Here is a 15593-nt window from a genome sequence, read left to right as displayed (position 1 = left end):
TGATACATTTAGGAAGAAACTTAATTTGTACCATTATTTAAAATATTGCTTAATCCTGCAATTTAAATGGAGAAAGGCTCATTCCTCATCATGGTAAAATTCTTCTGTTTACTATCAAGGGAAAAAAAAAAACAGATTCTGTAAGTTTCAACATTGAGATCTTTATTAAAGCTCATTTTTCCATTGTACAAATGTCATTGAAACTGCATGCAGTGGCTTGGTTTGAGGCACATTACTAAGGAGAATGAACATTGCTGAGAAAAAAAAAGAGAAAATAAAGATTGAACTTGCATAACTTATTGATATTTCATTTAAATGTCCACTGCTAGCTGTTCTATGGAAACATATGCAACATAAAATACAGATTTATAGAAGGCAGAACCGAAAGGGAAAGCACAAATACCAGTTAAGACAAGTCAGGAAAACCGTTTTCCATTAGGATTATCTTGCCACTAAAAGTTAAGGATGCAACAGAGGGATGAGAGGCACAATACCAAATTCTGCAAGCATGAGAACCACCGTGTCCAAGGGAAATATCTGTAACAGGGCACAACACACCTTTAAAAACTCAGTTAAACCTGAGCACTGTATTCACTAAGGTCTACGTGTCGGGGCAGAAGATGAATGATTATGGTGAGCTGAATGTTGTACTGAAAATACAAAACAGGTATAAATGAAGCAGCAAGGCCTTTGAGACACAGTAAACCCATGTTGGAGATCTTATGTGGAGTTTCGACACTACCGAATGATATGCTAAAGGTGAAGTTTCCTCTAGATGCAGGATTTATTATGCCGATGCAGCGCCGAGGCCATACAGGTGAAAACATATACAGGACTGTCTCAGAAAATTAGAATATTGTGATTTTCTGTAATGCAATTACAAAAACAAAAATGTCATACATTCTGGATTAATTACAAATCAACTGAAATATTGCAAGCCTTTTATTATTTCAATATTGCTGATCATGGTTTACAGCTTAAGAAAACTCAAATATCCTATCTCAAAAAAATAGAATATTCTAGGAATCTTAATCTGTAAACCATAATCAGCAATATTAAAATAATAAAAGGCTTGCAATATTTCAGTTGATTTGTAATTAATCCAGAATGTATGACATTTTTTTTTTTTTTTTTTTTTTAAATTGCATTACAGAAAATAAAGAACTTTATCACAATAATCTAATTTTCTGAGACAGTCCTGTATGCAAAAGAAATGTGCCCCCGTACAACGCAAGAGCAGCCAAATCATGAAGTGACAACAGCAACTGACACAATGTGGTTATAAATTCTACTGTACTTAGAAATTTAATATTAGTCCTCCTTGCCTTTTAATGTTTCTTCACAAAAAGCATACATATTGCAGCGCGAGGATGGCGGCGTTATATCCTCCTCTCTGGACACATAAGAGTCCAGGTCTAGTCACACCAACGATTAACCACAGAACGGGCACGTACAAAGTTACAAATCCCACCGGCCTCCTTCACAGCTGCCCAGGAGAAACACTGAAACTATTCTTGGGTTTTACTGCCGTCCACGACGGGCACGGCAACAAGTCAACAGCTGCTGGCAAAAAGAGGGGAAAATAAAAGGTTTTTGGAAAAGATCGTCAGGAGCCCATGGAGTTAGCATTACTACAGCATATTGTACTTTTGGCAAAAGAAGTTTAAAAATGGTTCTGTTCAGACAACCTTCGTCACAGCACAGTAAACAGGCAGAAAGTGAGAATGAACGAATAGAGGATAGTCTTAAGCTGAGAGCATTCTGACCTACAGCAGCAAAACAAAAACATTGAACAAGAAAGCAACTGCTGAAGAGTTTCAATGGTTCCCCTCCAACTGACTTTTTTTTCTCTTTATCTTTATTTCTTTAATGGCACTACTGTTTACATGTCTTCATGTTTCACACATCCTATAACGTATTCTGAGGCACAACATCAAGTCCACTTTACCGTCACAGCTTCTCGCCACTTGCTTTTAATGGTTGACCTCAGAAAAGGAAGCAGCAATAGACCTTTTCATCATAGCAAGGAAATGCATCGTTATACATGAATCAGAATGACAATATATTATTATTAACCAACATTAAATCAATCCTATCGCCAAAAACATTAAGACCAGGGAGGAGTGGTGGGAACAGCAGAGCAGTGGCACCTCTGCGTGAGCGCCTGTCACAGTATAGTCTGCCCTCTGGAGGAATGTTGAAGATATACGGGAAGTACGGGAGGGAGGAGGGATCTGGGGTTGGGGTTGGGAAGGGTGGGAAGGGCAGACAAGGAGAGCAGTTCACAAGCCCCACTATATTTGCAGTGTGTTTGTGCATTGTGTGTGTGTCCTATCGATATGCAGCAATGTTGCGTTTTATTCCCACTCCGTGGTCCCGGGTGGTTTGGAGGTCAGGTCAAACATGACTCTGGAGATGCCGGGGATTTTGTTGATCTCATTTACCATTTTCAGCACGACCTGATGAAGCAGACGGAAAACAAATGTACAAACACTGAATTAGACAGTTATTTAAAATTCTTGGAGCGATTATTTGTAATCTCATAAATGAGGTTAAAATCCTGCCACAGGATTTAGTAAAACATTAATCCCAAATGGGTGTGTTTAATCCTGTTATACCTCCTCTGGGATGTGATTGCCAGGCATGGCCGCGATGCCAGTCATGAAGTCGCTGGTGATGAAGGTGCGGACCACAACAGAACGCCGGCAGGAGGGCTGCTTTTGCAGAGGGTCACGATCAAAGTGCAGGGGGGCGAGGATGATCGGCATCTGGCTGATCTTGCTGGAATAGCCTGAGGTTGACAAACAAACGTCAAGGAGATAAAAATGATATGTTTATAACTAAGAGATGGACTGTTGAAATCCTTTATTGGGGAAATCAAGGACTCGGTTATTGATTCCTGTGCCATTTTAACATGCGCTTGTAAGGAGCAACACTTCCAAACATTTCGGGCAATGATCCCCATCTTTGGCTTGTCTGGTGATCTGATGCTCCACATTTTAGCCTCACATCTGTCGTACATGGCTCTTTCGAAATGTTTTAGTGCGACTTTGGTAGCGACGAAGCCGCTCCGCTTGACTGATGGTCGGACCATTCCCAGCTGACGCATTAAAGTCGGTCCTTGGTTGGATACGGGTTGCAACGTCAGAACATTAAATAACTACCTATGTAGTGTTTATAAGCCGCCATCATCCAACATCTATTCAATGTTACTTTAATGTAATTATACGTCAAGCCAACGTTAGCTTTTTAGAATAAACACAATTTCAAATAATCCAATTATAATCAAATGTTGGAATACAACTTTGTTCCAACCTCACACTAACTTCAGGTGTCCGCTATCGCTGGCAAGGATGAACCAAACAGGACGTAGTAAGATGTTTGCCCTAATAAGAATGTATTCTTAGCAATTCTTGCCTGGTAAAATAAAGGTTTACTACTACTACTACTTACCTCCTTCACTTTTTGTTTGTGGATATTTTTCTGTATTTGTTACAACTGAAGGATATTCAGTTATTGTGAACGGGTTGAATAAAGTTCAACTTAACTGACTGTTTTGTTTGCGCTTTACGGTCTGCAAAATACGGTTTCCAATTTGTATTTTTTTACACTGCAAAATCTTTAGTCTTAAAGATTTCGTAAATTTTAATCCCAAAATACGCAAAGCTTCATATGTCTCACATGACTTTGACTTACTCACACTTACCAGACTCTCTAAGAATAGAATGAGCCACAAAGTCGGCCTGTCTGAGCGTGCTCAGAACACCTGTGGTCAGGAAAGTCGGGGTAATGTCTGTTGGTGGCTCCTTTACATGCGAACCAAATACATACACAACTCTGGAAAAAGGAGAAAAATTAATGAGTCACAACATGAATGGGTTTGGAGGTTCCAGTTCAGATTTTCCTTAACAGTCAGATCATGAGTGAAGGCGGAGGATTCGGGAATCACCTATTGATAGTATGGCAAATGCGAGGGATGAGTCTAGCCAGGAACATGAGGGATTCCCAGTGTGGAGATTCTTTACTGGTCACACCACACACGTAACTGTAGGAGCGGCAATCGCCCTGGGATAGAGGCAGAAAACTCTGTTTAATAAAAACGTCTTTGCACAATTGACAAAGATCAAATGAGAATAAAAGTCTCAGCATGCATACAAGAGTAATGTCGTAAACGTCTTGTTTCTTTGGCCAACAAACACTAGAATTTCTGTTGTCTCCATAAGCCTCCCATTTCTATTTTCAGCAGAGGCAATGAAAGCTGTGTTGATTCAGTCTGGCCCACAGTTTGAGGTTTGGGTAAAATTTAAACCTCTGGTGTCAAACAGGAAGTAAAAAGGACACACCTACAGCGAAACCCACAGCTGTCTGACTGCCATGTTTGTGTGAAGAAAGAAATGAGGACCAACTTTCTTTCTACAGAACTCTGAAAGCTGGTTTTAACTGTTGAAAGCAGATTTTTTTTAAGGCATACTTAACCTTTCTGGCAAGATAAATATCTCCTCAGATGACGAGAACAAGGAGCATAAAGAAAGGACAACTAGAAGGGTGTTGTGTGGGTGTGTCTTGTGGTTGACAACTAAATTATAGTTGTAACCCAACAAGAGAAAAACAGATGGTAACAGATTCTGTGTCACTGCCTCTGAAAATACAAGGATTCTACATATGCAAGCAACAACTAACAGGCTATATTTGAAATAACTTTTGGCCAATTCAACAGATATACTTCCAAGACTATTCTGACTTCAGATCCGTCTATGAAATATGTGGCTAAGGTTAATCAATTTGGGAAATTAATAAAAGAATGTGTGAATGCCAATGTCTTCAAATTGTCTGTAGTTACACACCTCCAACTGACTTCTCATTAAGAAAAGAACAGAACATAAAACAGAGATGTAGCTAGTTTTGATGTGCCGTGTGATTGGCTGGCTTACCTGGACACCAACAGTTTTGATTGGCAGCAGGAAGGCATTGAGTGAATGAAGGCTGGTGATCTGCATGAGCTTCTCCTCCTCCTCGTCTGACATGCATGACTTCACTCTCTGGAGCAAGGCATGGGGCTGATGGAGACAGGAGCAGTGAAAGCTTACACATAAAGAACTGAAGCCACTCCAGCCACATGCACCACAAACTTATGACTAAATGATAATTTTGAGAAAAGTTTTACTTCTTCTAGATTGCCTGTTTTTCCCCCCTTCCTTTTCTTAATCTCAAACCTGCATGAAATTTTACAACAGCTTAGCTCGCATTTTGCACCGTCTCAAGAAGCCAGAACTTTTCAGAAGGGAATCTCTGGAACTTGGATTAGTTTTGATCTGATCATATGAGGTAATTTCTCTTTTTAATCTCCTTTTCAATTAACAATACTTCATTTAAGAGCATCAACATGAGAAACAAGATACCTATAACTATCAAGACACAAACATTTTATCTTGGTTGTTGGTGCAATGTGGCTAATCAATTAGCAGAAGCTGACAAACACACACATACACAAACATTCTATAGTAAAGGCCTTATGTGAAGATATATATATATAGTATGTTTGTCATACTGCCTTTATTATGCATCTCCTCATGCATCTATTATAGTTATATTATATTTCTCTCTCCGTTCTTTCATTTTTTTCCCCTATTCTTTCTGTAGTCAAATTTGGGTTGCGCTTTGGCATGAAGTCACTGACATGCGCCAAACAAACAAGTAATCTACAAGTCAACAAAGCATCCCCAAGACAAGGCCGTTCCATGGAGAATGAAACACACTCTTTGAATGAAACATCGTAGACCAGCTACCGTAGGAGGATTTATAATATATATTTATATATATAATATATATAATCTTTTTTTTTGTGGAGTTGTGCCAGTAGTGCCGCATAATATTAAAATAATTATTTACCGTCACTGTGAGCTTGTATCACCACCGCAGCTTTACATCACCACGGTATACCGAAATACGGTATAGCATTTCACCCCTAGTATGCATGTAAGTGTACAGTATGTATATGTTACCTAATCAATCAAATCACTAACCTTTTTGACACTTGCAGAAAAGTCTGTTATGATTTTGAGAATGTTGTTTGTTTCAGCAAAATCCTTACAAATGTAAGGTTCCTCTGCACAAATCACTCTGATGGATAAACCAGGACCTATAAAAAAAATAAATAATGAATTATTCATTTTTAGCAAATACAGCAAATGGGAAAGACCTTTGATTCTGACTGAATTAAGAGCTGGTTGCATGGTTAAAAGGAGACTGATCAGCAGAGGAGCAGTGACAAGAATGATCCAAAAGATATTTATATCACTAGCACAAATTTGAACTATGTCATGTGACAGGTCATGTACATACATGAACATGAAGTTTTGAAGTGGATCAAAACTTTTTTATCAGAGTTGGATAGTGTTCAAAATTCTTGCATGCATTCGTGTGTGTCTTGTGTACTTGCCAGGGAAGGGATGCCGAGAGACAATCTCCTCTGGTAGGCCCAGCTCTCTCCCCAGTGCTCTCACCTCATCTTTATGGAAATCTTTAAGAGGTTCGATTACTTTCCCCTGAAGCGTAACAAAAGTGTGGAGTCAGCATTGCTACATTAGGGAACTTAAGGATAAATTGGTATTGGGGTTGTATAGTTGTCCATTTAAATGAAAAGCATTAGTAAAACTAAAGAAACATCAAATACTACATGTGCTCAACCCAGCACATCTGTATAAACATTTCTATGTGGTACAACCGGTGTTCTTGTAGAACCAATCAATCCGGTTTGAGTTGTCTTGGGTTGCATGAACAAACATTGAAAGACAGTTGCTGAAATAAAACATGAAAATGATCTGCAGACTACCATTTCATTTTCCAGTCACTCCAAAATGTATTGGAATTCAAATATCAGATTTGGCTCAGATACCAAGTGAGTGAGTGTGTGCAAGCATTTACCTCATCTCTGAGTTTGCGGATGAGCTCTGTGTCGTTGTGATGCGTTTTGATGACCTCTGCCTTGCCGCTGGCAAGATGAGAAGCACTCTCAATGAGATCAGGCCTCAGAGTACCCTGCGCCAGGAAAACGTCTTCTGGTTTCAGATTCATCTCTCCAATTACTTCATTCGCCACCTGTGAACCAATACAATTCACACGGTCAGATTAAACAGTGAAGTGGCAGGTTAAGACAAATGATAAAAGGGGTGAACTCTAACTAGATAAAGGTGCCAGGTTCAAAATAGTTCAAATGTCAATGTGACTTTTTATTGAAAGAAGGTCTTTGAAGGTCGTACTCACTTTGACAAATGTATCTCCAATGATTTTCCTCTTCTCCTCGGGGTTGGTGGTCATATTCAAGGTCTTGCTGATTCTCTTCCGTGGCGTCCGGTCCTCCTCTGAGATGGGAAGGGTTGTAGTTCCATTGTAGAAGGTGTGTGCTGCATTCACCACTGAAGGAAGAATAAATTATGAGACACAAAGGGACAAAATCTATACAATTAATAGATCTGCATCCCTACATGCTGTTCATTACCGACATTCCCTACATCAACACATACATTACCTATCTATATACATATAAACACACACACACACGTTATGCAATGCAACACTCAAGAGGCCGTTCTTTAGCAACTTCTTACTTAGCTACTTGACGTCAAGTTAGAAAGCTTATACTAGACTAATACTGGCATCCATTGATGTCTTCTTTAAATAATGTCACATAGTGTAGAAAATTGCTTTCATTTCACCATGTAGTGGGAACGAAGTGATCCCCTTATCTTGATTATGTTTGGCCTATGACTCGTGGTTGTGTTGTAGTTCCCCAAAGATGTGCTACTGCGAAGAAGCTCTTTGCTACAGGGTTCACATTCATGACATTTTGATGCAAACAGCAAACATTGGTGAAAGTGAGATAAGTTTGCAGGCATGATATATTAAACTAAATATTGCTTTGAGTCATTATTCCTGCAGAAACTGTATGCCAGGACTATTAGGACCCGGGTCCCCACCTTTGAGTTTGATCCCCAGCCTGGTGAGGGCCTCTTCCACACTTTGACTCTCCCTCTTCCTCATGAAGCCGTTGTCGATGTGAACGGCGATCACTTGGTCCTGGTTCAGAGCTTTGTTGAGGAGGGCTGTGCAAACTGTTGAGTCTACTCCACCACTTAGTAGCACCTGTGGGTATATTCAGAAACAGTACCGTTGGATGCCATCTGGACTTTTCTTGATACTACAGGGTTATTTTGTCCTAACTGAATTACAACTCATGATAGCTGTTGAATGACAAGAGAAACATCTTCAAAAACTAAGGTAAAAAAGAAAAATCAGTTTCTATTCAAGCACATTTGGTTCCCATGACCTTGATGATTGAGAATCTACATCAACATGCCAGCTTTGGGGATACTTAAAAATTGTACTTTGTGCAAAAATGTAGACACAGAAAACAGCCAAATAAGAGTAGCAGTTTAATTTGAGTGTTTAATTGGCTCTACTTAACTTTGCACTTTCACAACTGTTTATCACCTCCAAAGTGGTACTAAACTATACAGTCACTGGCCACTTTATTAGGTACACCTGTCCAACTGCTTGTTAGCGCATATTTCTAATCAGCCAATCACATGGCAGCAACTCAATGTATGTTAGGCATGTAGACGATCTGCTGCAGTTCAAACCAGCATCAGAGTGGGGAAGAAAGGTGGTTTAAGTGACTTTCAACGTGGCTTGGTTGCTTGTGTAGACAGGCTGGTCTGAGTATTTCAGACACTGCTGATTTACTGGGATTTTCACCCACAACCGTCTCTAGGGTTTACAGAGAATGGTCTGAAAAAGAGAAAATATCCAGTGAGAGGCAGTTCTGGGGGTGCAAATGCCTTGTTGATGCCAGAGGTCAGAGGAGAACGGCCAGACTGGTTCGAGCTGATAGAAAGGTAACAGTGACTCAAATAACCACTCGTTACCACCGAGGTATGTAGAAGAGCATCTCTGAACGTACAACACGTTGAACCTTGAGGTGGATGGGCTACAGCAGCAGAGTGTGCCACTCCTGTCAGCCAAGAGCAGGAAATTGAGGCTACAATTCACACAGCCTCACCAAAATTGGACCATAGAAGGAAAAACATTGCCTGGTCTGATGAGTCAAATTCTGCTGCGACATTCGAGGGTAGGGTCACAATTTGGCGTCAACGACATGAAAACATGGATCCATCCTGCTTCGTATCAACGGTTCAGGTTGCTGGTGGTGGTGGTGTTATGGTGTGGGGGATATTTTCCTGGCACACTTTGGCCCATTAGTACCAATTAAGCATCGTGTCAACACCACAGCCTACCAGAGTCTTGTTGCTGACCATGTCCATCTCTTTTTGACCACAGTGTACCATCTTCTGATGGCTACTTCCAGCAGGATAACACATCATGTCATAAAGTGCAAATCACCTCATACTGGTTTTATGAACATGGCGATGAGTTCCCTGTACTTAAACGGCCTCCACAGTCACCTGATCTCAGTCCAATAGAGCACCTTTGGGATGTGGTAGAACAGGAGATTCACATCACGGATGTGCAGCCGACAAATCTGCAGCAACTGCGTGATGTTATCACGTCAATATGGACCAAACTCTCTGAGGAACGTTTCCAGTACCTTGTTGAATCTATGCCACGAAGATTTAAGGCAGTTCTGAAGGTAAAAGGGGATCAAACCCAGTACTAGCAAGGTGAACCTAATAAAGTTGCCGGTGAGTGTACACTCAAATAGTTCCCAGGAGTGACTTAAAATGTACTGGGAAAGTATTTTTATGCCATCTTTCTTTAATGTCAGGATTCTACTTTAAAACACATTGACAAAGCTTTGAGCAGTTTCACCTACCAGAACTTTGGCCTTGTCTACTTTTTCTCTGATCTCATCGATGCAGACCTGCTCACGGTTTTGTACAGTGAAGTTACTTGTACATCCCGCAATCTCAAACAAGAAGTTACGCAGCATCTCCATGCCTCGCTCTGTTAAGTCAACCTCAGGATGAAACTGTGTCCCATACAGCTTCTTCTGTTCGTTAGCAATTCCTGAAGGATAAAACAAGCATGTTTCAAAGAATTAATATTTGAACCATTGAAGCCATTTACATTATGCATAATTTAAGAAAAAAAAGACTAGAAAATGACAAGTTACCATTCTTTTCATAATGTCTGCTTTGTGTTAGACAGTCTAAAATATTTTAACCAAAAACCCAACCTTCTTAACCTTGTAAGACCTGGTGCATTTTTTTGGTTCCATTTAAGAAATTAAATATTATAACATAAATAAGAAAACATGTCATGTCCACATATATGTACCCCAGGTCTTAGGAGCTTAAAATGTGATCAGGTCTAAGTATATGTTGTGTGCTTTTCACCAGCAATGATGTTTCCTGATTGAGCCACCACTTTAAAGCCATCTGCAACTTTATCCACACTGTCTCCATGGGTCAGCAGCACCAGTTCCTCCTTCTGAAGGCCTCTGATAAGAAACACACACACAGAGATGTCAGAGAAAGATGTGGTGTTTATCAGTATGAGTTGCATGGTGTCATTGTTTGCTTTAAGAGTCTGAGATAGGAATTAAGAAATGTCACCTTAAATTGGGGCCCCACAGTATTTGTTTAAAAAGAAGAGGAAACATGGGACTGTGAGAAAGTTTCTCCAGCTTATAAGGAGAGGTGAGTTTTCATCTGAGTAGCTGCAATGAACAACATTGCTGACACTTTGTAAACATTGTTCACAACACATTGTAGATAGTTTGTCCACATCTACCAAGGACAAGTGAAAAAAATAACTAAGAATTACTCTAAAGAACAATTTAAACTTCTAAAAAGCAAACCTTTTTTCAAAGATGCTTTATAAGACTATACAAAGGGTTGGCCAATAAAAATACAAGTGATATATTTAAAATTGGGTTGTGGACTCTTGACGCACTGCAGAAATGCTGTGCAAGAAACTGGAATTTTAGTTAGTCCATCATGAAGCAGAAATGGGAAAATGTACAGTAATCCACAGGGGCTTTTCAAGACATATCCTGTAAATATACTGAATGGTCAAATGATGAAAACTTGGCAAGTCAGAAAAACAATGTTATCTTTAGCCCATCATGATAAGTTGGTCCCCTGCAGCTGCAAGCACTGATAAGCACCAGATGGCCAGATATGCTTGGTAAACTTTGAAAAGAAAAGAAAGAAAGAAAGAAAAGGATTCCGTCTCACGTCTCTCATGCATTTGCAGAGACAAAATACCTCTGATAAACTTAGTTGGCCTCCCTTTTGTGTGCTTAGTCATAATATTCCTGCACCAAGTATGTGTGTATATAATCAATCACTGACACTATGCATATGTGATATCAAAAGAACACATGAAAGAACACTTCAGCCCGTCCACATGAGTAGTTACTGTACCTGAAAAGGGAACATGTGTTGTCCACTCCAATATTGAACACTCCATCCTCCCTTACACTCTTTCTGTGTACTGTTCCACCAAAAACCTTATTCATCATCTGAAACACAAAACACAGCATTAGACTGCAGTGTGTGTGTGCTTAAAACACTGGTACAGCTGTTTAAAAGATTAACTTGAGACCCTGCAGGTTTTTATTTTCAACATAAAAAAGCAATGACAAAGAGGAGCTAAACAGCACATCTGAGGACAATGGCAATGTGTTGCTACTCAAAGATAATGTATGTAACTCAAATATTTCCTTTGACAAAAAAAAATGTTGAGATGGATGGCATACCTAATCATAAAAATGCTACAATTACTGTTCATTACGGATGCACCAGTTACCTGGCTGGTCATCAGAATCAGACTTTTTTGGCCCGTATTACCATATTTGAATATTGTCAGTAATAAAATATATCTTTTCAGTCAGTAAATTCATAAATGCATTCACATATGCACTTCTGAGAAATACAAGTTCAATTATGTATTTATTTATTTTCATTTATGCTTTTTGTCCTGGTTAGTAAGTGCATTATGAGGGATTTTATGAAGCAGAAGTTTTTCCATTGTGAGTAGAAAATAACCAAAAGACAGCAATTTGTGAGTTTGTGCAGCATGTAAGGCAGAAGGCAATCCACACAGAAACAAAAGAAAATTAGAATCAGCCAAAACCAGTAAAGGCAGCTGTAAGAACTTCAGAAACTATAAAAAACTAAGTAAAAGAGAATCACTGCGTCTTTACGGGTATGACAAGTATGAATGGATAAACTTACCTGCATCCCATAGCAAATTCCCAGAACAGGCTTTCCAATGGTGAATATGGCAGGGTCGAACCAGGGAGCATCTTCTGCATAGACTGACGCTGGACCTCCTGAAATAATAATTGCTCTAAAAAGTGGAAAACAGAAGAACAAATGAAATCCCATGATAAAACCCTCTCAAAGCTCCCATTATAAACAGAGCAGTTCAGAAGAAAAAAAATATAAAGAAGCTCAAAGCAAAAGTAATCTCCCTTTCTCCTCTTACCTGTAACCCTGCTCTCTGATGGCAAAGGCTGGGGTTTCTAAGGGTAGGATCTCTGAGCGTACACACAGCTCTCGCACTCGTCTGTCAATCACCTTCCCATATTGGGCTCCTGCATCAAGGATGGCCACTGCCCCCTCACACGACCCATTCTGCTCTGAACTGCTGATCTCCAGCTGTGGGGACACATTTGGATAAAGACAGTCATGCTATATGCTTTTAACTCACAAATCCTCTCTTTGAGATTTAAAGAAAAGAAAGAAAAAAAACATACAGGAAGTCTTAACTATAGAAATTCAGTCATGATTCTTTTTTTTTCCTTTTTAAATTGTTAAAGGTTTGTTGTTGGTTCGGACAAAAAAAAAAAAGGACATAAGGGATCAATTGTTTCAAGACTTCACTGTGCTACATTTCCAACCTTCCCATAGAAAATGTGACTCAATAAGGAATAACATGATTACAGACATGTGAGTGATATTATAAACAGGACAGCTACTCTTGTGAAACGTGCTGCAACCATTCAGCACAGTCACATGACACCCCCATTCAGTCACTGATTATTAGGGTAGGCAAATGTTTAAATGGCCTACTGAACCCAGGGATGGTATTACTTTCGACATATATTCCACAAGGAGATACGGAAACCAATCCAACACATGGTGTAAAAAAATATATATATATCAAATGACCTCAAAAAGAAATAGAAGGTCAAACTGATGAATAACCCATTAACAAAAGAGGACCACAAGTTCACAAACTGTAATGTACCATTAATCCTTATAATGCCAATTAAAGATTGGGTTCCACTTGTCTCATATGGCCAAAACGATATGCAAAAAATAAATAAAAATGGAGGGACAGAGTCAAGTGTGATGCGGGTGACCTCATTTAGTATGAGATTTAAAAAAAAAACAGTAACTGTGCAAGAAGAGTATAAAACGGGAAGGAAAAGAACTAGTTAAAAACAGACAAAACTACAAACATTTGACCAAACAAGCAAAGTTTTTCTGAAAAACAGAAGTAGCAACATGTCAAAATAATTGTTTTAAGTCTCCAAGATAAACTGCTGCTTCTCAAAACAATATTAGTGGCTGTAAAGCTCAGATGCTTTTGATTCGTGCATCAGTACTAGAATAGAATAGAATAAGCTTTATTGGCCAAGTATGAGCACTAAACCCAGATTTAAATAGTTACAAACAGTAATAGACAAATGGCTCTTATTAACATCATTCTATACAATTTAAAAGTGAAAGGTGCTGCAGTATGAGGTAGTCCTGGTTATTGAAAGATGCATTGTTACAGCATATGATTGTGGTTATTATTATTATTATTATTATTATAGCACAGTGGTTGATTACTCTGAGTGATGAGAGTTCTGGTACTGGTCTTTGCATGACAACAAAAAAACAGTATTTTGTAAACGTGTATGTTGTTTATCTTTGAAGTTCGGTATACTCGTGTTATAGGTTTTAAAAACATACATATATGAGAGAACCAAGCCGGAAATAGACAAGAGCCGACAAATCCCCATATATAAAACATGCAGAGTTTAAAATCAATAATAATAATAATCAAGACCAAATAAACCAGAGCGGCAGAAAGAGAAACATGACCACGTGGTCGGAGTCACTTCCGCCGTGGCTGCAGCGTCTCACATGCAGCACATCATCTCCGGCTTGCTTGTTTTTTAACAAAATATGCAAAGAACACAGGCAGTGGCAGTACAACCACAATAAAACACGTGTTTATAATCACAACGTGAAGGGTGTCCCAGGTTTCCGATGAGATCAGAACCATAAATCAGCCTTTAGCCCGGGCTCTGACAGGAGCCAGGGGGGGAAACACTTTAGTTGGTCACAAACTCCATTTTTTCATGGTCCCAAACGAAGGCCGAGGCCATCAACGTGAGTTTTCCCTGGCCGTGGCTGTGGCCGTGCTGGGTCTCTCTGGGTCGTAGCGGTGGAGCCCCGGAGCTCCGGAGCTCCGCTAGCCTGCTAGCGGGGCGCAGCTGCGACCCACGCGGCGGCGGCGCCGCGGCGCCCCGGTAGAAACACACGGTCCTAACACTCGATCACCACACAGCTATGGAGGCGGCCACGCATCGGCGTGATCCCTGCAGCAGAGACGCTCCTCCAACCCCCCCCCCCCACCCAGGTGCACGAGGCCGTGCGGGTCTGGAGCGGGGTTAGGGGACCGCCAGCCCCGCACCGCCCCGCAGCAGAGCCCACTGCTCGGCCACCGACCTTGCTGTCTCCGTTGCACAGAGCCATGGAGGACCGTGCTGCTGCTGCTGCTGCTGCTGCTGCCGCTGCTGCTGCTCTCTGGAAGAGCTCGTCCTGCTGGAGCAGACCGGGCTGTAGGGGAGGGGGGGAGGTCTGTAGCCCTGCGTGAAGGGAAAACAAGTTTCAGACTGGAAGAAGCAGACTAGATAAATATGTCTGTGTTTTCATGGGTGGAGCGCAAAGTTCCCCCCGGCGGATGGTCGGGGCAGAGCGGGAGGGGAGAGCGGTCCCGAGGGGGCGGGCTCTCCCGCTGCACCCGGCCTATGGCACCGGCAGAGGCGATTATAGGGTCTGTTGGGGCCCTAGGCAAAAATTTCTAGGGGGCCCCTCAAACCAGCGTTCATCACCGTTAAGTTATAATAAACTGACACCAACGAAAACTTTATGAATTCATTTTTATTTTTTTATATCTTTTTATTTCACAATAATTTTCACAATTCACATTTTCACATGCATGATTTCTATTATACCCACATTCCTACCCTCCCCATAATTACCCTAGGGAAAAAAAGAAAAAAAAAACATACATTAAGGGAGAACAAAATTAAATAAATATAAAAAAAATAAATAAATAAATAAAAAATATATAATGGCAGCAACAGCGATATCAAACTATATATATATATACCCATATACAAACATACATACATATAAGGCACAAGTTCGAAAATAAAGATACTCATTGGTCCCCTTTGGAAAAATTATCCAGTTTTGAGAATAATGGGAACCAAAATTCTTGAAAAATATGAGCACGGTTGTATTTTTCTAAAGTTAATTTTTCCAATGGTAAAAAAACTGAAATTTGATCCAAAAAAAACTTGAAAGTTGGAGGGGAATCATCTTTCCAAAGTAAAAGTATGCATT

The 15593-nt window shown here is 40.1% G+C and overlaps 1 protein-coding gene across 1 annotated transcript; it reads right to left on the bottom strand.

Moving 5' to 3' along the window:
* Positions 1 to 1121: 1121 nt before the first annotated feature.
* Positions 1122 to 14953, bottom strand: gmps (guanine monophosphate synthase). The gene is made up of 16 exons (XM_061719114.1): positions 14691 to 14953; positions 12451 to 12623; positions 12198 to 12312; positions 11385 to 11482; positions 10353 to 10456; positions 9830 to 10023; positions 7977 to 8142; positions 7264 to 7415; positions 6925 to 7098; positions 6440 to 6545; positions 6024 to 6139; positions 4932 to 5057; positions 3950 to 4065; positions 3707 to 3837; positions 2619 to 2791; positions 1122 to 2459 (listed from the first exon to the last, which is right to left on the bottom strand). Exons 1-16 carry the CDS (start codon positions 14715 to 14717, stop codon positions 2358 to 2360), a joined length of 2073 nt encoding a protein of 690 aa, XP_061575098.1. The 5' UTR covers positions 14718 to 14953; the 3' UTR covers positions 1122 to 2357.
* Between the last annotated feature and the right edge of the window lie 640 nt (positions 14954 to 15593).

Source organism: Cololabis saira, chromosome 4 (assembly GCF_033807715.1).
Source record: "Cololabis saira isolate AMF1-May2022 chromosome 4, fColSai1.1, whole genome shotgun sequence".
NCBI lineage: Eukaryota > Metazoa > Chordata > Actinopteri > Beloniformes > Belonidae > Cololabis > Cololabis saira.
The sequence above is the reverse complement of the archived record's forward strand: the minus strand, read 5'-3'. Positions and strand labels throughout refer to the sequence as shown.